Source organism: Daucus carota, chromosome 2 (genome assembly GCF_001625215.2).
Source record: "Daucus carota subsp. sativus chromosome 2, DH1 v3.0, whole genome shotgun sequence".
NCBI classification, from domain to species: Eukaryota; Viridiplantae; Streptophyta; class Magnoliopsida; order Apiales; family Apiaceae; genus Daucus; species Daucus carota.
In genome coordinates, this window is record NC_030382.2 from 46,770,651 (window position 1) to 46,792,762 (window position 22,112).

At 32.2% G+C, this 22,112-nt stretch overlaps 3 protein-coding genes across 4 annotated transcripts; all 3 read right to left on the minus strand.

Moving 5' to 3' along the window:
• Positions 1 to 488: 488 nt before the first annotated feature.
• On the minus strand, positions 489 to 4,557 carry LOC108208059 (DNA (cytosine-5)-methyltransferase DRM2). Of its 2 annotated transcripts, none has more exons than XM_017378535.2 (9): positions 4,408 to 4,557; positions 4,013 to 4,123; positions 3,560 to 3,647; positions 3,426 to 3,472; positions 2,712 to 2,828; positions 2,261 to 2,348; positions 2,100 to 2,174; positions 1,300 to 1,991; positions 489 to 1,221 (listed from the first exon to the last, which is right to left on the minus strand). In XM_017378535.2, exons 1-9 carry the CDS (start codon positions 4,408 to 4,410, stop codon positions 781 to 783), a joined length of 1,662 nt encoding a protein of 553 aa, XP_017234024.1. In that variant the 5' UTR covers positions 4,411 to 4,557; the 3' UTR covers positions 489 to 780. The 2 variants fall into 2 exon arrangements, with proteins under 2 accessions (XP_017234024.1, XP_017234023.1); XM_017378534.2 differs by having other exon boundaries at positions 4,390 to 4,557.
• Positions 4,558 to 9,298: 4,741 nt separating this feature from the next.
• Positions 9,299 to 18,459, minus strand: LOC108207663 (DNA (cytosine-5)-methyltransferase DRM2). Its single transcript, XM_017378097.2, has 11 exons — positions 18,347 to 18,459; positions 18,185 to 18,245; positions 15,292 to 15,429; positions 14,915 to 14,996; positions 13,974 to 14,038; positions 13,480 to 13,596; positions 13,054 to 13,120; positions 12,930 to 12,974; positions 12,126 to 12,829; positions 11,626 to 12,035; positions 9,299 to 9,401 (listed from the first exon to the last, which is right to left on the minus strand). Exons 1-11 carry the CDS (start codon positions 18,457 to 18,459, stop codon positions 9,299 to 9,301), a joined length of 1,905 nt encoding a protein of 634 aa, XP_017233586.2.
• A 1,088-nt stretch (positions 18,460 to 19,547) lies between these two features.
• Positions 19,548 to 20,687, minus strand: LOC108207664 (putative F-box/LRR-repeat/kelch-repeat protein At1g11620). The gene has a single exon (XM_017378098.1). It carries the CDS (start codon positions 20,685 to 20,687, stop codon positions 19,548 to 19,550), a length of 1,140 nt encoding a protein of 379 aa, XP_017233587.1.
• Between the last annotated feature and the right edge of the window lie 1,425 nt (positions 20,688 to 22,112).

Here is a 22,112-nt window from a genome sequence, read left to right on the forward strand (position 1 = left end):
AATACAATCTTTTTCCGTCAAAAAATAAGAACCATGAGGTTTATACATAGTTATCATGTGTTAACTTGTTGAAGAATTCGAAATTTATCTTAAAACAATAAGTCAATAATGATAGATCGCCATAATCTTCTTAAGAAAAGTAGTAACTTTCTGAAAAAATAAATTCCTGTTTATAGCTGTGGAAAATATATTCCAAAAAATGAACACTTTCTCGATCTTCATATTTAAATATTTTTATATATTGAGATGACTGAATATATTTTTCAAAAATCATTCTGGAAAATATTTCTTGACAATATTTTTGCAAAATCAAGTTATTTTTTGAAATTAACTGAACATTCCCGTGAATACCTGGTTGAAAACTCAAATACTATTTGTTTTCTTTAAAGATTGGATATTTGGAAGGGTTTGTGGATACAATTTTTTTCCTTTTTGAAATTTTTAGATGAGAGTCAGCCTCTTGATAACTCGAGAAAAATAAGAACTGATGATACTTGACTTCATCTAAAATGCAAGGAGATATATAGACTCATCGATTTTTTAACTTGCTGTTACCAATATTCGGTCTAGGACATCTCTAAAATCAACTAACTGCGGCAAACGACAAAAGTCAGAAACCTATGTGGAGATGCATTCATCCTCTGAGAGTAGTTTTTGATCATGCTACAGAAGAAATTCATCAAAAGTCAGTGCATTTGATGTTCATCTTCAGAGAACATGTTACATCGTAACATTATGTCGAATATTGCCCGGCATATAAATTCAGATACGATCCAGAATTCAAGCATAAGCTCTATACACAGTTATTTTCTTGACAAGATCCAGAATTCGAAAATAGTCGAAAAATAAAGAAGATTGATCACCATATAATCCATCTCTGGTATAACGGTTTCTTCCGGCAAGGTTGTTGCACGGGCTCCCACCAATTACAAGATCAAAGCCTTCAGTCATGTCCATCAACTCCTTCAGCTTACCAAGTGTTACATCTCTCACATCGAAGATATGAATCAGCTTGCCCTTCTGGTTACTTTGTTCCCACCAGCTCTGCAGAATGTTTCGACAAGTCTCTGAACTTTCAACAGATACAACAAACTTCAATGGAATACCAAGCTTATGTAGAGCAACTTCAGCTCCGCCAATGCCAGAGAATAAGGAAAGAACTTTGATTCCATTGGGGAACAATTTCTTCAAGACAGAAAGATGGTAGGCAACAGTGTCAACCTAAATTAATGTACGTAAAAGTCAGCACAAATTCTTCACAGGATTAAATGGAATAACTGACTTTAAATTAGTGCATACCTGAAATGAATTGCCAAGGCATTGGTATCGAGCAGTAGTGCTGATCCCGCCACCTCTTGTGTGGTACTTCGAATATCCCATTATTACTTCTATCTCGTCAGGGTCAAGAGGAGCAACCTTATTCTTCCCAACCCAAACAAAATTATACCTTCTACACTGTTCAAGCACATATTTCCTGACATGTTCAGGAGGATCAGGTCCTGATTTATCAAGTTCTTCCTTTATCTTCTTGGTATCTTCTGCACTTCCATGACGAATAAGAATGCAATTTAACTTTGTTCTTTGATCCCATTTTGGCCACCATTTATTTGTTAATGGAAGGGCTTCTTGTATGGTAAATGGAGGGATGGGAAGAAGCGGGAACCTTCCATCAATTGGAAGGTTATGAATGTAACCTCTTTTTCTTGCAGCTGCAGAAAAATGCATGGAGTCCACGAATTCTGGCTCAATCTCATAGAGAAATCTGCTCATGTTCTCCCACACACCTTTGGGTGTATAAGCCACATTCTCATAATAAAAATATGGCGGCCCTTTCCCTGCGGCTGGGATTTCTCTATCAACAGTTTTCATCCCAGAATTAGGAACTCCAAATCCTATCATAAGTTGCATGTTTTTTACACTGTATGTCCACCTTTCGTCTCTGTCAAGTTTCTGCTTCTTTCCATATCTTAGCTGTTCAATATCATTTAACCCTACTTGCAAGTATGCATACAAAAACAACACATCAGACAGGTCCTATAGCTCATAAATGCACTGAACATGTAAATTTCATTCTATTGTTCCACTTTACAAAGTTGTACCTTGAAGATCATCTGCCTTAGCCATGTTAGCTGCATCAATAAATTCCACCAATTCATCTATCGGAGTCTCACAACCTAAAGATATTGAAGAGATGAAGTATGAATTTAGAAGTATAAAAAGCTATAACGCAAGTGCATAGTGTCTAGCAGAAGATACTAACCACATCTATTTATAGCTGCGAACGCTTCATCATATGAAAAGCCCATATCCTCTAAAAGGTTCATTGTCTCAAAATATTTATTTTGTCCCTGCAAAAATGTGGAGATTTAGAAGTTGCATTACTTGCGACACACAGCTTCATCTTTCCCTTGTTAACAAGTCATTCTGCAGTATACTCATCCAGATTAATAAAAGTTGTCATATATGAACTACAACTGAAATTCATGATGCCATTTTTCAGACATAATATTTACTTTGTACAATATGAAACAGTTGATGACTGGCCTGAACTTTAGCATTTATTGGTTGTCCTAGAACTTTTGGCAAACATGTATGTATATACTAGTGGACTTTACATTAACTTCCTGCAGACTATTAAAATTACAGTGGTGAAACTTAGTTGTAATGTTACTTGCCTGTCAGTATAAACTGAAAACAAAAGTAAAGACTACCTGAGATTCCAGGATACTATTCATATCTGAAAGGTCCTCAATATAAGTGCTTGCAGAGTCAGAGAGATGCGGATCACTTGTTACATGATTGTCCTCACCAGGAAGAGTCTCAAGGGCCTGAAAACAATTGTTGTGTACAAACTCGAACATAAAATTTCTCTGAAAAGATAATAGGACTCAAATCTTAATTTATAGAAATGGTAATGTAATGATGAAGAATCTCGATAATATGATACAATGTAATATGCCTTGTGAAGATGAATATTGAATGCATGGAGTTTTTATGCATTTCCTATGATGTGCGATAAAAGACTACTCATACTGGTATTAATTTTCTAAGAACACTGTTGTATCTTCAAAATCTATTAATGTGCTTCCTAACTTCTGTCATTTACGGGGAGGCATCTGATTTCAAAGATGTAACAAACTAAAGCGGCCACTAAAAGCTAAAGCAGATGGCAGTTGAAATCATTCAGACTGATGATAGAAATATTGTAAAAATCACTTGTCTCCTAAAGCAGCTACTGCTTATTATGGAGACATTCTTACATACTACTACTTGGAGTTAAGATTACACAAAGCACAAAGAGGCAAGTTGAAGCTGCAGGATCATACATGTGACAAAAACAGAGTATATAGATAAATATTACTAGTAGTATATGTTTAGAAAATTATGTTCAAGTATGGGAAATTGAGATGTACAAAGCAACTGACCAAATATGTGAGAATAGCATTCAATATGGCTTCTTCATCATTTTCTCCTACACATGAGAAGAAACTGAGCTTAGTACCAATTTCTCAAGGAACAACCACTCCGATCCAATCAAAAACTATAAGAATAACTTTACCGTGTTCCTCTATTGCTCTGAACACAACTTTCAATGGATATCCCATTTCCAAAAATCGGTCACTGATCTTGCTGCCCGAACTACTTAACTGAACAAGAAAAAAATTAAACTACTTGACTGAACAAGAAAAAAAATTAAAATATATAGACATCAATATAGTATCACATACAAATATACAGTGTCAGGGTACAAGAAAATATACATCTATAACATTATTTTCACACCTCATTTCAACTTATGAAACATCATAAACAATTTTAAAGTATCAATTAATTCATTCAATGAAGTAATCAAGTATGATTTACATAGACAGGATCACAATTCACATGAATTGATACAACAACCTAATAATTCAGGTAGATACACATGCATTGATACAACAAACCTAATAAAATTCAGGTATATTCAGAGCTTCATCTTCAAAATTGAGAAAAAATCAGAGCATAATTTGACCTCACAAGTCGGTGGAGTGATTACTGGAACATGATAAGCTACCGGGGAAACTAGACTACACATCTCGTCCTCATCGCTCCAATCAACATCTTCACTATCTCCGCTTGATATCTGTTTCCACAAATTCAAATCCATATAACTCACACGGGGAGAGAGAGAGAGAGAGAGGGAGGGAGGGAGGGGGAGAGAGAGAGAGAGAGGGAGAGAGAGAGGGGGGGGGGGGAGAGAGGGAGAGAGAGAGAGAAGAGAGGAGAGGGAGAGAGAGAGAGAAGAGAGATTACAGATACAATTAAAACACGAACCAGATATCCAATGAATTGATACAACAAAAACTACATGCAAAGATAAATGCATGTAAATATATATAACATAGTAACCTGAAAATCAAAATGTACCATCTCGAAGGTAGGAAGTTTTTGTTCGAGGTTTCAATTAATCGCCTCCGCTAGTTGAATTTAACTGCTTCTTCTGTCAGTGAAATTGTTGTTGTAGTTGTATGCAGATATGTATGTATACATGTCTGTTATGTTATGTAATAAAAAGTGGTGATGTTCCTACAGCCTACATGTATTACTCTGACACGCGTAATCATCATGTTGATATATATAGCCGCACTCTTCACGCTTCTGCCATTTGTTTCTCTAAATACTCCGCCATTTGTTTTTGGCTAGTTTCACCCCGAAAATATAGACTTAAAAATATATGAAATTAATTATCCGCATAATTGAGATATATTTATAATATAGAATTTTTCTAAATTTGTTATAACAGTTAAGATTAAAATATATTGATATATCAAATTTATAAACCAAATCAAGAAATCATGGATTTTTACGGCCGCTTGTCTTAGGAAACATCATTCACAATAATTTTATTAATATATTTGATATTTGTTAGACTAGCAAAGTGTAATTATTGATTTATTATAAAAGGAATTTAGTCCAATTTATAAATTTGAATTAGCTGACTATTGAGGACCACAATTAATAATAATTTATAATTTTTTTCTTAAAAATCATTTTAAGACAAATATTTATGAACAAACTATTTTTATGAAATTATATTTTATTAATTTTAAAATTAGGATAAATAATAAAATTGGATAAAAAATTTCTTGATGTGTTCGGATCGAGGATGAGGTCGTGAATTATCGAAATCTTTAATCATGTTTTTCATTTCACTATCGATTTCGCTTGTAAAATAATTATTGAAATGGTTAATGCTATACTCCCTCCGATGTTTACGTTTGCTGTTTCAATGCATTTTGAGAATTTTATAAAGTATAGTTTAATAACATTTTTTTAATTTATTTTTTTTTTCTAAATAAAAGTTTAAACGTCAATTTTTTTCCAGGATTTTTTAAAAAAAGTCATTATGAAACTATACTTTACCCGAGTCTCAAAATGTGTGCCAAAAAGTAACGTAAAAAATCTGGTGGCACGGAGGAAGTATCTTATATTAAAAAAAAGAGTGATTGACATTTTGCACCCCTTATGTTTAGACCTTTTTTCGATTTGGTCTCAAACAATTTTTTTTAGCAGTATGCACCCTAAAATTTGAAAAGCGTTTCGCTTCGCACCCTTTTGACCACTCTCCATTTAATTGACCGTAAAAGTTAACAGATGTACCCTTTTCAATTTGCACCCCCCAATTTTAATTTTTTTTTCCACGAGTATCTTGAGTATTTTTTTTTTCACTTTTCCTTCTCCACTTTCTGCTGCTGCTTGTTGTAGAAATTAACCTAATACTCCTATGAGAAAAGAAGAACTAACATTTGAATGCTAACAATGTAAAAGACAGTTGAGTTATTTGTGTATAAAAGGAGAGCAGACGGAATAAACTAATATGCTGCATTAAGGGTGCGTGTTTCTCATACTGGAAGAGAAAACTAAACTCTTCTCATCTTATTAGAAAAAACAAGACTACATGCTTAAATAATAAAAAACGAGTTAATTATCAAACTCATCACTCAAGTGGATAAATGATATCAAACTCATCACTGATCTCCACGGGGTCTCAAGTGGCTCACTAAACTCGTTTAATGGTATCAAACTCATCACTGCCGTTAAAAAGTAACGGAAGTTCAGACGAAATAACACATGACATGTGGCATGCCACATAAGTTTACATGAAAATAAAGTATGCAAATTTTTTGTTAAATTACTTTTCGGATATAATTATCTAAATAAATGCATGAAACTAAATTTTAATATATAATTAACTAAACAATTAAGATTAACTTTTATGTTTTTTATTAGATTATAATTATTTTTGAAAAAAATTGAAATGTTTTCTCTTTTAATAAATTTTAATTAATTAAGCTTAAACAATGTTTGTTTTTGGATCAAGGTTATTTGAATCAGGGCATCCATATGTGAAGGTATAATATATATCAGGGCACATAATAGCAGACCTACTTCTCATGTTAAAAGCTATTAAGTTCCTGCTATATCTTATGGTTAATTTATTTAAACTGCAATATCAGGTAAAAATTCGTGGCCGGAACTGGTGGGGGAAGATGGACAAGTGTTGGAATTTAATCTTAAATTTGTTATTTGAATGTTTTATTTATTAATTTAGTATTGAATAAATGAGGTGTAGCGTTTTATTTATCGTAGGACTTGGTTGTATGCACTACCAGGTTATTAGATAATGTAGGTTGGTAAAATGAGTTATCAAATTTGAAGTTTGAAGTTGTTTAGGATATAGTTAGCACTTAGTTTGTTGGTGCCACGTTTGGTGGGTTTTTTATTGGGTTAATTATCAAACTCATCACTATCAAACTCATCATTGATCTCCACGGGATCTTAAGTGGCTCACTAAACTCGTTTAATGGTATCAAACTCATCACTGCCGTTAAAAAAGGTAACGGAAGTTTAGACGGAATGACACGTTGCCTGTAAGTTTGACATGTGGCATGCCAAATAAGTTTACATGGAAATAAAATATGCAATCTTTTTATTAAATTATTTTTAGGATATAATTATCTAAATAAATGCATGGAACTAAATTTTAATATAATTATTTTTATATTATAATTATTTTTGAATAATATTGAAATGTTTTCTCTTTTAATAAATTTTAATTAATTAAGCAATCTTTTTATTAAATTAATCCATATGTGAAGGTATAATATATATCAGGGCACATAATAGCAGACCTACTTCTCATGTTAAAAGCTATTAAGTTCCTGCTATATCTTATGGTTAATTTATTTAAACTGCAATATCAGGTAAAAATTCGTGGCCGGAACTGGTGGGGGAAGATGGACAAGTGTTGGAATTTAATCTTAAATTTGTTATTTGAATGTTTTATTTATTAATTTAGTATTGAATAAATGAGGTGTAGCGTTTTATTTATCGTAGGACTTGGTTGTATGCACTACCAGGTTATTAGATAATGTAGGTTGGTAAAATGAGTTATCAAATTTGAAGTTTGAAGTTGTTTAGGATATAGTTAGCACTTAGTTTGTTGGTGCCACGTTTGGTGGGTTTTTTATTGGGTTAATTATCAAACTCATCACTATCAAACTCATCATTGATCTCCACGGGATCTTAAGTGGCTCACTAAACTCGTTTAATGGTATCAAACTCATCACTGCCGTTAAAAAAGGTAACGGAAGTTTAGACGGAATGACATCAATGAATTTTTTGTGCAAGGCAAGCTTTCAAAAATCAAGGTTACCTACTTTTCAATTTAATATCTTCATGTGCAAGGCAAGCTTTCAAAAATCAAGGTTATTTGAACTATATATCATCTTGCTAACACTTTGATATCTGGATTTTTTGTCATGTTGAAAATTTGATTCTTGTTCCTCGAAACCTTTAGATAAATACTATCCCAGACAAGTTCATTTTCGCTAAAGCAAGTTAGACATGCAGCTATCGAGTTGCCACAGAGACATCCGTAACAAACTCAGGCAGGTGTTCTTCTTTAGATGCGGCATTAAAAGTTGACACAGGAATAATAGCAGTTAGAGGTAAAGCATGAGCAGATCTTGTTTTGATTGCATGTTCTAGCCAACCTATGATTACCGAGCTTCTGAAGACCGGACAAGAGGCAAGCATTCATCGATATATTAAGCCGAATCACCACCACCACCAGCAGAAATACTCAAAATACTCATGAAAAAAATTAAATTGTGGGGTGCAAAGTGAAAAGGGTACATCTGTTAACTTTAACGGTCAATTAAACGGAGAGTGGTCAAAGAGGTGCAAAACAAAGCGCTTTTCAAACCTTAGGGTGCATACTGCCAAAAAAAATTGTTTAAGACCAAATCGAAAAAGCGCCTAAACATAAAAGGTGCAAAGTGTCAATCACTTTTAAAAAAAATATGTGAAAAAATATAACTCATAGTAGCTAGCTCTACGTGTGAAACTTTTAACAGTAGATATGACAATACATGATCCTTTTTTATTTTCATTTTAGAATGCATGGTCTTGATAGGGGGTATATCTTTATGTTACTGCATACATTTCAACAGAAAATAAATACGTTAGAAAGAGTTATATATAATCAAAAGATGTATTATGTCGCATGAGATGACCAATATTTATTAAAATTCTCAATACAAACTATGCATGTAAATTCCAGTGGTGAATGGTATATTACACCAAATTTAATTAGGGGTTCTATTCAGGCTATTCCACCCGACAAGCTCAAGAATACGCTGACAATCCTCTGAAATTTCGACAGATACAACAAGCTTCAACAGAATATTAAGCCTGTGTAGAGCAATTTTAGCTCCGTCGATCCCGGAGAACAAGGATAGAACCTTGATGCTACCCGGAAACAAAAATTGTAATACTTAAAGATGGTAGGACCTGGTATTGACTTAAAATAATTCATGTAAATTAGAATAAATTCATCATAAGAAAAAAAATGAAATTCTTGATATCAATATTTTGATACGATGAATACCTGAAATGCGTGTCGGAGGCATTTATATCGTTTTGTAGTACTACTGAGTTCACTAGTGTGGCGGTCAGGTGGATAAGTATAACTCATTATATACTCTATTTTATGAGGCACTAGACGAGTAACTTTATTCTTTTCGACCCAAATGTAGTTATATCTTTCATAATATGTTTGGGTGGATCAAGTAGTGAATTATTAAGAACTGTAGCTATGTCTTTGAGATGGTTTGGCCAACCATTATTAATAACGATATAGTTGAACTTGGTTCTTTTATCCCATTTCGGCCAACAATTTTTGGTCCAAGGAAGGACCTCTTGTATGGTGGACGGGGGGGCTGGGAGAATTTCGAACCTTCCGTTAATTAGAAAGTTATGAAGGTATCTTCTTTTTCTCGCCGCTGCTGTAAAATGTATGGAGTCCACAAACTCGGGCATAATCTCGTATAAATAGCTGCTTATGATTTCCAACGTCCCTTTGGGTACCCGCATCACATTCTCAAAATAAAAATATGGAGGCCCCTAGCTCGTGGGGGAATATCTCGTTGATACATTAACGAGATCCTAGCACTAAGAACTCTGAGAAGTCCGAATCCTATCCCTGGCGGCTTCCTGCAGGTTGTATTCGTTTTCGACTTTATTGGTCTGGCAACTTTTCTCTTCTTTTGTTGTCTCTCTACTCCAGCATCATCCAATCCTATTTTCATACAAAAACAATATGTTGCACAGACCATTTCATGAAAACACTGTACCTCAATATGACATTCTCATATTGTTATACGACATTTGACATTATTTACATTGAATAAAGTCCAGCATATCTTCTATGGGAGTTTTTAAACTTGGAGAGTGGAGAGTAAAGAGATTAGGAGTCCAATATATAGGAAGCTATTAAACAAGTATCGAATCTAGCAGAGGATACTAACCACATCTTTCTGTAGTGCTGAATGCTTCATCATATTGGAAGCCCATATGTTGTGAAAAATTCATGACCTGCGATAATGTGGACTCATAATGAGATGAAAGTTGAATAGATTGTTACACACCACTATAATTCTTTCAATACCAATTAATCTACAATTATTGGGACTGACTTGTTATAATATATATAAAATTGTTATATACGAACTATAAAAGAATATCTTGTTTCATTTCACTTTCCCAGCTGCATGGTACAATTTGTGAGGAACAAAAAATTCATTGATGAATGAGTGCAAAATTTATATCAGTTTCCCTTTCTATATCAGTTTCATATAACTTTTGGAAAACCTAAATGCAAGATTATCTTTTTGCATCCCTAAATGTAAATGACTAATCTTGTGTACAGCTGAAACTAAATAGTATGCTTTTTTATGTTTATGGTCTTCACTCTTCACCTCTACATATTAAAAGAGATATTAAAAGAGAAACTAGCCCAATACTAATTTTTCTTAAAAAGACCCTTGCAATTGGTCCACAACAGATAAAAATATAGTAGTAAATTGGAAGTTGTGCATCTCAACTTTGAGCTTAATTCGTGCACTCCCCGTACTTGGAATTTTATACTCTGATCTATTTTTTCTTATTTGACTTTGATTTTTTCACATATTTTTAAGTGTTTTGATTGGTTAATTAAAAATATTATTTTTGATTGATTTTTTTTCTAATTAAAATTTTGATTATATATTTTTATTCAGAATTATTTTTTAAAAGATAATATTTTTAACTATCCGGTAAAAAAATTAAAAATGTGTACTAAAAGTTACAACGTCAAATAATAAAAAAAAAAGAGAATATATATTTTGCAAAATGCTTGCCGAAGAATTTAAATCTAAGCAAAATGCATTTAACACCGTAAACTAGCATTGGCCTGTGCCTTTATTACTTGGTATTAGTGTATACATGCTCATATTATATTGTAATTTACAGATTAGTTAGTTATTACTTATTTCTCTCTCTTTCACACGTATATATAACTAGGATATAATATACTCAAACTTGACAACATAAAATATTTTTGGTGAATAATTACACTTAATATTTTTTTATATATCTACTCATAATTATTTGGTTTCCAAATTTTAGCGTTAATTTAAATTATTTTTAGATTATTTGGAAAAAATAAAGGTTTATTAGGTATTCACGACTTGTTATAAAATTTGTTGATATCTTAGCTAATAATTTCACTTAAACTAGTTGCATTGTTCATTTGCTCCTAAGACTCAAAATAATTAATATTCATCCAAATGAAAATTTAAATGATGAAATGCTACTATAAAACATTTGTAAAGAAAAATGTCCGGAAATAAGCTGCTCTTCCAAAATTTTTAAAATTTTAATCAAGTTTATGCTTTAAATGATTAATGCTATATCTTATATTAATAAAAATATGTCAAAAATAACTCATAGTAACTAGCTTTTTATGTGAAATTTTTAACACTGGATATGAAAAATACATGATTCTTTTTGGTTTTCGTTTTAGAATGCATGGTTTTGATAAGGGGTATATTTCTAACACAGAGTGTATATATTATTGCATACATTTGAACCGAAAATAATACATCAGAGAGAGTTAGATATATAATTAAAGATGTATTATGTCACATCACATGACTAATATATTTATTATAAATTTCAATACAATCTATGCATGTAAATTCCAATGGTGAATGGTACAGGTATACTACACCCAAATTTAATTAGGGGTTCAGACTTATCCACCTGACAAGCTCAAGAATTCGACAATAATCAAAAAAACAAGAAGAGTGTTCACCATCCAGCCCGTCTCTGGTAGTCCGGTTATTCCCCGATAAGTTGTTGCAGGGACTTCCACCGATCACTAGATCAAAGCCGCCACACTTCTGCATTAACTTCTTCAGCTCAGAATATGTTAAATGTTTCACATCCGAGATGTGAATCAGCTGGCCCTGCTGCTTGCTTTTTTCCCACCAGCTCTGCAGAATACGCTGACAATTCTCTGAAATTTCGACAGATACTACAAGCTTCATCGGAATATTAAGCCTGTGTAGCGCAACTTCAGCTCCACCGATTCCGGAGAACAAGGATAGAACCTTAATGCCACCCGGAAACAAATTCTTGAGTACTGAAAGATGGTAAGCCACCGTATTGACCTAAAATAATTCATGTAAATTAGAATAAATTCATCATAAGAAAAAAAATGAAATTGTTGAAATTAATATTTTCTGTGGTGCAATGGATACCTGAAATGCATTTGCGAGGCATTCATATCGCTTTGCATCATTGCGGAGTAAACTAGTGTGGTCATTTGGATATCCCATTATGTACTCTATTTCACGAGGCTTTAGATTAGTAACTTTATTCTTTTGGACCCAAACGTAGTTATATCTTTTGCAACGTCGAAGCACATCTTTCCTAATGTGTTCGGGTGGATTAGGTCCTGAATTATTAAGATCTCTAGCTATACCGTCCATATCATTTGGCCAACCATTATTCATAACGATACAATTGAATTTGGTTCTTTTATCCCATTCCGGCCACCAATATTTGGTCCAAGGAAGGGCCTCCTGTATGGTGGACGGAGGGACGGGGAGAATTTCAAACCTTCCATTAATTGGAAGGTTATGAAGGTATCCTCGTTTTCTTGCAGCTGCTGTAAAATGTATGGAGTCCACAAACTCGGGCTGAATCTTGTATAAACAGCTGCTTATAGTTTCCCACGTCCCTTTGGGTGCCCGCATCACATTCTCGAAATAAAAATATGGAGGCCCCCTAGCTCTTGGTGGAATATCTCGTTGAACCGTTAACGAGATCCCAGCACTGGAAACTCGAGGAAGTCCAAATCCTATCACTGGCGGCTTCCTGCGGGTTGTCTTCGTTTTCGACCTTATTGGTCCGGCAACTTTTCTCTTCTTTTGTTGCCTCTCTACTCCAGCTTCATCCAGTCCTGTTTTCATACAAAAACAATATGTTGTACATATCAGTTCATGAAAAAACACTGCATTTCTAAATGACATTCTAATATTGTTACATTTGACATCATTCACCTTGAATAGAGTCCACCATATCTTCTATGGGAGTTTTTAAATTACCTGGAGAAATTAAAGAGATAATTAGGAGTCCAATATATAGGAAGCTATTAAACAAGTACCGAATCTAGACAATACTAACAGCATCTTTCTTTAGTGTTGAATGCTTCATCATATTGAAAGCCCATATGATGTGAAAAATTCACGGCCTGCGATAATGTGGACACATTATGAGATGAAAGTTGAATAGATTGTTAAACACCACTATGAAATCTTTCAGTACCAATTAATCTACAATTATTGCAACCGGCTTGTGATATATATAGAAGTTGTTATAACTTATATATGAGCTATAAAAAAATATCTTGTTTCATTTCACTTTCCCAGCATGGTACAATTTGTGAGGCAACAAAAAATTCATTGATGCATGAGTACAAAATTTAGATCAAATTTTCCTTCTATATCAGTTTCATATAACTTTTGGAAAACCTAAATGCAAGATTATCTTTCTGCTTAATGGCTGATACCTAAATGTAGATGAATAATCTTGTGTACAGCAAAACATTACCTCATATTTCGGGGCGCTATTCACATTGAAGAGGTCTACATGATTAGCTCTTGCAGACTCAGAAGCGTGTGGAACATAGGATGTTTGATTAAAATCACCGGGCAGTTTCTGAAGGGCCTGAGTACAATTCACATATATTAATTCAAGCGTAAAGATAATCCAAATTTATATTGGTTGTAATGTACTGATACTGAACTTCAAACTTAACATAATGTTACGATGAACCATGCTCTCTGAAGATTAACATTCAATGCATGTAGTTCTTAGTGCATTCCTTTTACTGCAACTTAAAGACTACTGTCTAAACATGAAAGTCTAGTTTATGGATTTTTATGCATTTATTTTGCTGCACTCTATAAAGACGACTAATAGAATTTCTATATATACTATAAATTTTAACATAATAAACGAACAGAAAGGAACATGAAGCCGCAGAATCAATATTATACATATATGTGATGAGAGAGTGAATTGGGATGTACAAGACAACTCACCATGTATGTGAGAATACTATTGAATACCGGATCTTCATGTTTACGATCTTCACCTAGGTACGGTACTGCATATTGAAAAAGAAAAAGAGCTCATTACCAATTTGGCCTAAAAAGACTATTCCAATCAACTAGAATAGATAAGAATAGAGTGAATTTGCAGGTTGTTTATCACAACTTTCAGCTTCCTGCACTTTGTGTACTCAAAATTCTATATCTCCAGAAATGCATGCCGAAGAATTGAAAGCTAAGAAAAATGCATACTTCCCTTATTTTCACTTAACAACGTCTAACTAGTAACAGGCTGCGTAGCTTTCTTTTTCATCTTCCTCACCTGCTGTTAAAGTACATATGCTATGCATATTCTAGTTGATAAAACAAACAAAGACTTGCTTTATTTGTGTTATTCTTAATGTATTAGTTAGTTGTTTATATATTATATTATATTAGTATAATTATGTAATAATATATTTATTTAATTAAAATATATAATATACTTGAATTTAGATAAATTATTAATTATTAATTATTAATTTAATATATATTATTAATTTCATGAGATATTAATCAAACATACATTACATTTATTTAGTCGCATTAGCAAATTATTACAAATATCAAAATATTATTATCAAACACAATTTAGCCAATTAATTTTGAAATTACATTAAAATCCATATCTGCATAAATAATTTTTAATATTATTATTTAAATAAAAAGATTTAAATCAATTATTATAATAAAAATACACACTAGCTAAGTCATATTATATGAGTTTAAATATTAAAATTTTGATGGGCTTAATTAGTTGGTAGTTGACTATGTTGTCATTTTATTAAAATATATCACAAAGAGATTATTTTATTGATGGGCCCATTATTATAACAATTAATTTTGAGACTCCAAATTAAAATTTTAATTACTGATAAAAATGACTCATGTACCATGTTGGGCCTGGAATGCCATGCTTGACGGGAATCCCATTTTCAGATATTGGTTGCTCAGCTTAGTCCATGAAGAACTTGACTGTGGCAAAATCAACAGATAATATTAATAATCACATTATAAACAAGACAAACTAATAAAATGACCAACAACAAAACCAACGTGTTTAAATAAACAAAAATCCAAAAAAAAACGTCTTCATTTCCAACTGTTTCCTATTTTCACCTTACAAAACAACAAAAACAAAAGACTCAACAACCAATAAAACTTATTAGGAGTATTTGGTTCGACACACACGTCAATCAATACCACAAATCTAAGCAAGTTCAGAGCTTTAGAATTTAGACGAAACAAAATATAACACATATATATTTACCTCACAAATGGGTGTAGTGAATTTTGGTACATGACCAGAAAACGGGGCAATTGAATTACTAAAGATCTCAATCTCGTCATCACTGCTCCAATCAAGACTTGTCTCACTTTCATCATCACTTGAGATGATCTCCACAACCTTAATTCAAAAACAAAACAAGTAAAATCGATTGATGAATGGATGGATCGATAGACAGAGAGACAGACAGATTATAAATGGTTGGTGCAATATATAAATCTGAGATTATATTTATATAAATAATAAATAACTAAATGCACATCTAATCATTTATGAAAATCAAATTGCACCGTTTTGGAAGGTAGGGACTTGTTGTTGGTGTTTGTCATTTTAGACGCTGCTTCAGGAGCTTCAAGTTTGCTAAGAGCGGCTGTTTACTGCTAGAGTCGATATATTTCAGACACGAAGACGAAGATGAGTATGAGTATACCTGGCTAGGGATACGTTTTTATAGATTTATGTAACAGAAACCGCAATGTGCATTCAGCCGTTATGTTGTCACGTGCAAATCACTGAGGTGAAATACACGCGCTCACTCTAAATACAGTTGTTCTGCACTCACTGCAGAGTGTGTGTGTTTAACGTGCATGCTGTTGTCTTGGTTTTAAAATGATATTTCTTTTTGATTATAAATATGATATCCTTGGGATTGTGTTCGGAAACATTTAATTCATTTTAAATTTTGGATTAAATGATATCTGAAGTGTTAATTTCAAAATGATATCTGAAGTATTGTTCCAAATCTTCAATTTTATATAAGTATTTAAATGTCTTGGATTTTAAATAAACTCGAATCCAACTTTTTTTGTGTATCCAAAGATATTATTTGATTACATTCAAGATTTCTAATGATATCGAAATTCAAATTTCAAAATAAACCATTTGTTTTTCGTAAAAGTACTACACGGTAATAACTTTAATTCAATCGTATCTATTTGGGGTGTTACAAAAGATGATTTTTAATAGTTTTCTTTGTAAAACCCCCATGCATTAAATCTTCGAAGAATAAGAATTGAAAATTAATTATAATACTAAGGCATCTTTTTATTTTCTTTAAATTATAAAAATTTAAGTATTAGATTTGGATCTTAAGTGATTCAATAAGATTAGATAATAAATTAATTAGTTTTTTTAAAAAAAAATTCTAACTATTATTATAGGGTCGCTCTATGTAGTTTAGTGTGTGAACATTGAGAACATTTATTTGTTCCCGCAACCAAACTATTTGAATGATTGTCTAATTATATATATATAATTATAAAGTAATATACTTATTTAGTTAAGATAATTATATTGAATTTAACAACATAAAATACTATTAATTAATAGACACATAGTCACATTTATACATCGACTGATAAATATATTTTTACCAAATTTTGACAATTTGAAAATATTGTTGGGGTTATTTGAAAAATTAATGTGAAAAATAGCTCCTGTTAGCTCTGTATGTGAAACTCATGTATAATTGCACTAATGAAAATGAGAAATGCATGATCATTTCTTGTTTCATTTAGTTTTCTATTTAGATTGCATTGTCTCTACAGGGGTATATATAACTTTATAACCACTACATATCATATATCAAAGTATCCAAATTTGATTATTGTTATATAATTTTTATATTTATTAATAAAATTATTATTCTCTGAAATTTTGGTTACATAACTAAAATATATAAATATTGACATCCATACGGTTGGATCAATAAAAAATATTTTTAAAAAAATTCGAAACACCAATTGAGTACTAAATACTAGCTAGTCAGTGATACTAATACTTGACTCATAAAATAACAAATCAAATAAAATTTATTTTTTCCCGAAATTTTGGTTATATCACCGAAATATATATATAAATGTTGACATTCATATAGCTAGATCGATGAAAAATATTTTTAGACAAAATCAAAACATCAATTCAAGACTAAAGTACTAGTCAAACATCAACGGATAAAATAGAAAACCAAATGAAAGTATTTTTTGAACTTTTGGTTACGTCATTAAAATTTATGGATGTATAAAATTTTGGTTCAATAACATGTACATATTATAAAAATATTATGAAAATATTGCATTTTTCAAGTTTTAACGAGTCAAACGAGTTCGAGCCGAACTCGAGCCGAACACAATAAAAACTCTGCTCGAACTCGTTTTCTTAATGAACATGTGTTCGAGCTCGAGTAATTCTGAACGAACCTAGCTTTAATCGAGACGAGCTCACATTGATATTTTCTGTGGTGCAGTGCATACCTGAAATGCATTTGTGAGGCATTGAATCGAGTTGTAGTGCTGACTACACTATTGTGGTCAGGTGGATATCCCATTATATACTCCATTTCTTTCCTAATGTGTTGACCGTTGTGTGTTGCAAAAAATATCTAGTTATATTTTTTGCAATGTCGAAGCACATCTTTCCTAATGTGTTCTGGCGGATAAGATCCTGAATTATCAAGTTTGTGAGATATCTTCTTGATTTCACGTGTATAGTTTAATAGTGATGCAGCTGAACTTGGTTCTTTTATCCCATTCCACCCACCAATTTTTTATCGAAGGAAGGGCTCCGTATATGGTGGATGGACCGGAAGGATTTCAAACCTTCTAAGATTATGAAGGTACCCTCTTTTTCTGGCTGCTGCACTAAAATGTATGTAGTCCACCAATATAGGCTTAATCTCATATGAATAGCTGCGCGCTTATGATTCCCAGGTCCTTTTTGGGTGCCCACGGCATGTTCTCAAAACAAATATAGGGAGGCCCCTTAGCTAGCTCTTGTTGGAATATCTCTACAAAAGGTTAATGTGATCCCAGCACTGGAAACTCGGGGAAGTCCAAATCCATTCACTGGCTTCCCCCAGGTTCTATTTGTTTTCGACCATTTCTGTCTGGAAACTTTTCTCTTCTTGAGTTGCTTGTGTACTCCAGCCTCGTCCAATCCTGTTTTCATACAAAAACAATGTGTTATACAGCTCAGTTCATGAAAACACTATTGTACTTTTAAATGACATTCTAATATTGTTACATTTGACATTATTCACCTTGAATAAAGTCCAGCTAGCCGATCGATCTCGCTTGTACAAGCTATTAAACAAGTAATGAATCTAGCAAAAGATGCTAACCACATCTTTCTGCAGCGCTGAAAATGCTTCATCGTATTGAAAACCCCATATGTTTGTGAAGATTTTATAGCCTTAATAAGTTGACACAAAATGAGATGAGATTTGCATTGATTGTTAAACACCGCTATAAAATCTCTTTCAAAACAAATTAATCTATAATTATTAATGCGGCCGGCTTCTGATATAAAGAATTGTCACATATGAACTATATGAGAATATTTGTTTCATTTCACTTTCCCAGCATGCATGGTACAATTTGTGAGGTAACAAAAAATTCATTGATGAGTATAAATTTTATTTTTGTTTTCAGTTCTATATCAGTTTCATATAACCTTTGGAAACCTAAACTTAATCAGTAATTCAATATACATTAAATTTTATTATGGGAGACTAATTTGTATTTTAAAAAATCACGACTAGGATGAAAAAACATTCAAATATATATATGAACCTCATGTGAATTCATTACATATAATATAAAATAAATCTTACAAAAACATTCTTCTAAATAATTTTTTTGTGTGGGGGAGGGGCTAAAAAATTTTTGTAATAATATTTTTTATGTATAAAAATTAAGTTTTTTATTTTAAGTTCATGGCCCCCTCCCCCTTAATAGTTCTTTCCATGCTTCGCTAACTTTCTGCTAATCTTGTGTACCGAAAACAAGAGCAGACATTACCTCAGATTCTTGGGCGCTATTCACATTCAAAAGGTCTACATGATTAGCTCTTGCCGACTGATCAGAGGAGTGTGGAACATTAGGTGCATGATTAAAATCATTGGGAAGTTTCTCAAGGGTCTGAGAAGAGTACTAGTTGACGTATATTAATTCAAACATCAAAATTATTTAGAAACTCAGCTAGACACTAATCCAAATTTATATGCCTGCAGGTAATGTCCTGACAGAGTGTAGTTCAAACTTAAGGTAATTTACTACGAACCATGATTTCGCATGAAGTTCTTAATGCATTCCTTTTACCGTAACAATTAAAGAACTTGATTTATAGTATATCAGCCGATCAACTTATTGCCTATCTGCCAAAACCGAACAACTAAAATTAGAGCACCGCTAGAAACACAGTTTATTGAACTGATATTGCGTTTCTCTGCTACCTAGACCTCAAATCGTGGTAGCATCTTCATCATTAAGCAAAGCAAGAGTCTCGGTGTAAGGAAACACACACTCAAGTCTATGACTATATGCGGGAACAAATTGATCCATTCGGTTACTCTCCAAATTCCAAGAGACTATTTCACGATTAGTCCCCAAATAATTCTGAAGTAGAATCTCACCATTATTTCTAACCCCTATAGGCACCCAACCATCAATCATATTCCTCGTATGTTGGAAATCTATTGTGTAGAATTTGTTTGAACTCTGATCATATATCATAGTGAACCACCAGCGCCACCGAAGATGCACATTATTATATGGATGATAATAACAAATAATAAGGTAACGATCATTAATTGGCATCAGATAGGGAGTCCAATTCCTCGATGGCTTTTTCCATGTCATAACCTTGCCAAACATCCAGTTTCCCGTATCCAAAGAAATCAAGGTGTTAATGTCATCTCCGTATTTTATCCAGTACCATATTCCGTTTAAACAAGTACATTCACTTATGGAACCAGATTTAACTGAAGTGTCTTTACTAATTAGTGTCCAAGAGTTGGTCTTCAAACTATAGAACTCAATTACAGTTGCCTTGTTTATGTAGATGCTCATTCTCAAAATCCTGTAGTCATTTGCCTTGGAATCAAACCACAACTTAAATGGACGAAAATAGGGTTTATGGGGATGATAATACTGGCCGTGAGGAGAAGCTGGAACAACTTTAAATTTTCTAATGGCGGGATTCCAAAGACAAAGACGTTCTGAATCTGCAGCTTTGGTAAAACAAATTAGTCCATTGCAGCCATGTAGAAAGCTGAATTTACCAGGATCTAACATGCTATACTCATCCAACGCTTCTTTATCATAGTTCAACGAATAATAATCAAGGCCATGATAACCGCGAGGTCGTCTCTTACCATGATGCTTACAAAGAAGATACTTTTTATTACTTGGACGAGAGAGGTGTATGTTTATGAAGTAGTGAGATTTTATCAAAGCATACCAGGATTTGCAAACGGACATCCATCTCCCAATAGATTTGACGCATGCCACTCTAAGGATAACTTGCTCTATAATCTCTTCGGGGAGAAAGGGTAAACAAATACGTCGTCGTCTAGCAACCCTTGTTTTCTTAGTAACCATTGTTTTATAAGCAATGCAGGGGAGGTAATTCAGAGACCTAAAGAAACAAACGAAAGTAACGTTAACTCATACTCAAACAGATCATCTTAATATTGAATTTCTTCAATGAAACAGAAAGCTGATAGTAAAGGAAAAAGCTGAAAATAGATACTATATATTTGCTAGGCAAGTCATCTGCTGGGTATTTATAGATGTTGTTCTAGCGAGTCCTTGTTGGATGGCAATCACAATTCTTCATACACTAATTAATTATACCCTATACTTCAGTGTCCTGATTTAGCAGGAGTAACTAGTAAGTAAAAATATAATCCAGTTCCCAGATTAGTCATCTTAATAGGAGTAAATATATAACTGGTACATGTCGCTCCGTTTCAATTAAATTAGCTAGTATATTAGTGGATTATATAAAATGAATAAAAATTCTTGATTTATTAAGTTGGTAAGTGGTATATGTCTTTTCTGTGAAGCCTATACTTAATATTTAAATATAGTACAAAGTAAAAACAAATACATGTATATTAACTAAAATCAATATTTGAAAATCGGTAATTAGGAACAATTGATGAGGTAATCAGGAATTAATTAAAATGACTTAGTTGCGAATGATAGGCATTTAGGGTATTTTTTTTGATGATTTATTGAAGTACTAATAATTGGACATATTTAAAAATATTATAAGTTTGATAAATTAAGTTGGAGTTTTAAAATCAAATAATTAATTAGAAAACGCTTAATCAATAAAATCTATAACTTTTAAAAATCAAATGAATAAAAAATACTTAATTTATAAAATCAGTAGATTTTTAAACCTAGGTTGAAGCACATTTATCATCCTAGTATATAGAGTCCACATCCTAGTAAAAATATATTTAATCAATTTTTATACACAAAAAATTCATTATAAATTTATGTAGTTATCGATATCTTGTCCTTCATCCTCAATTGTCACTAGACGTCATTAATATAAATTAAAATATAATTTATTATTCTTATTGATTCATTCTAAATGCTTATTGCACAGTCATGATGATATAAATTTTCATCCTTATCAATTTATATACGTTATGATGATATATGTCATGTTAACCAACTCAAGAACTATTATATGTCCTCTGTCAAAAAAGAAGAAGAAAAAAACCATATATCCATGTTCTTATAAATTGATATCATTATTAGACTTACAAATATAAAAATTTATTAATTTTCAAAAAACTATATATTTAAAATATTAAATATATTAATATTAATGAAATGTTTGTTTTAGGATATTGATCGGTGTCCTACCGACCATACAAAACTTATAGTCTTACCAGACTTATCTTACTTATAACCAGTGTTCTAAAAATCCCCGATTTAACCGATTAAGGTCGGCCACTAATCCGATTTTTGAAATTCGATTAATCCTTATATATATTTCTTAATTGA

Coding starts and splice junctions, on each gene's coding strand:
- LOC108208059 (XM_017378534.2), bottom strand. CDS start 4,410: ATGGTACATTTTGATTTTCAG. Junction 2,829..3,425: donor ATGCTATTCTCACATATTTG/GTCAGTTGCTTT, acceptor AATTGTTTTCAG/GCCCTTGAGACTCTTCCTGG. Junction 1,222..1,299: donor GCCTTGGCAATTCATTTCAG/GTATGCACTAAT, acceptor ACATTAATTTAG/GTTGACACTGTTGCCTACCA.
- LOC108207663 (XM_017378097.2), bottom strand. CDS start 18,459: ATGAAGCATTTTCAGCGCTGCAGAAAGATGTGGTTAGCATCTTTTGCT. Junction 13,121..13,479: donor ATAGCGCCCCGAAATATGAG/GTAATGTTTTGC, acceptor ACATTATCGCAG/GCCGTGAATTTTTCACATCA. Junction 12,830..12,929: donor TATGGTGGACTCTATTCAAG/GTGAATGATGTC, acceptor GTATGAAAACAG/GACTGGATGAAGCTGGAGTA.
- LOC108207664 (XM_017378098.1), bottom strand. CDS start 20,687: ATGGTTACTAAGAAAACAAGGGTTGCTAGACGACGACGTATTTGTTTA.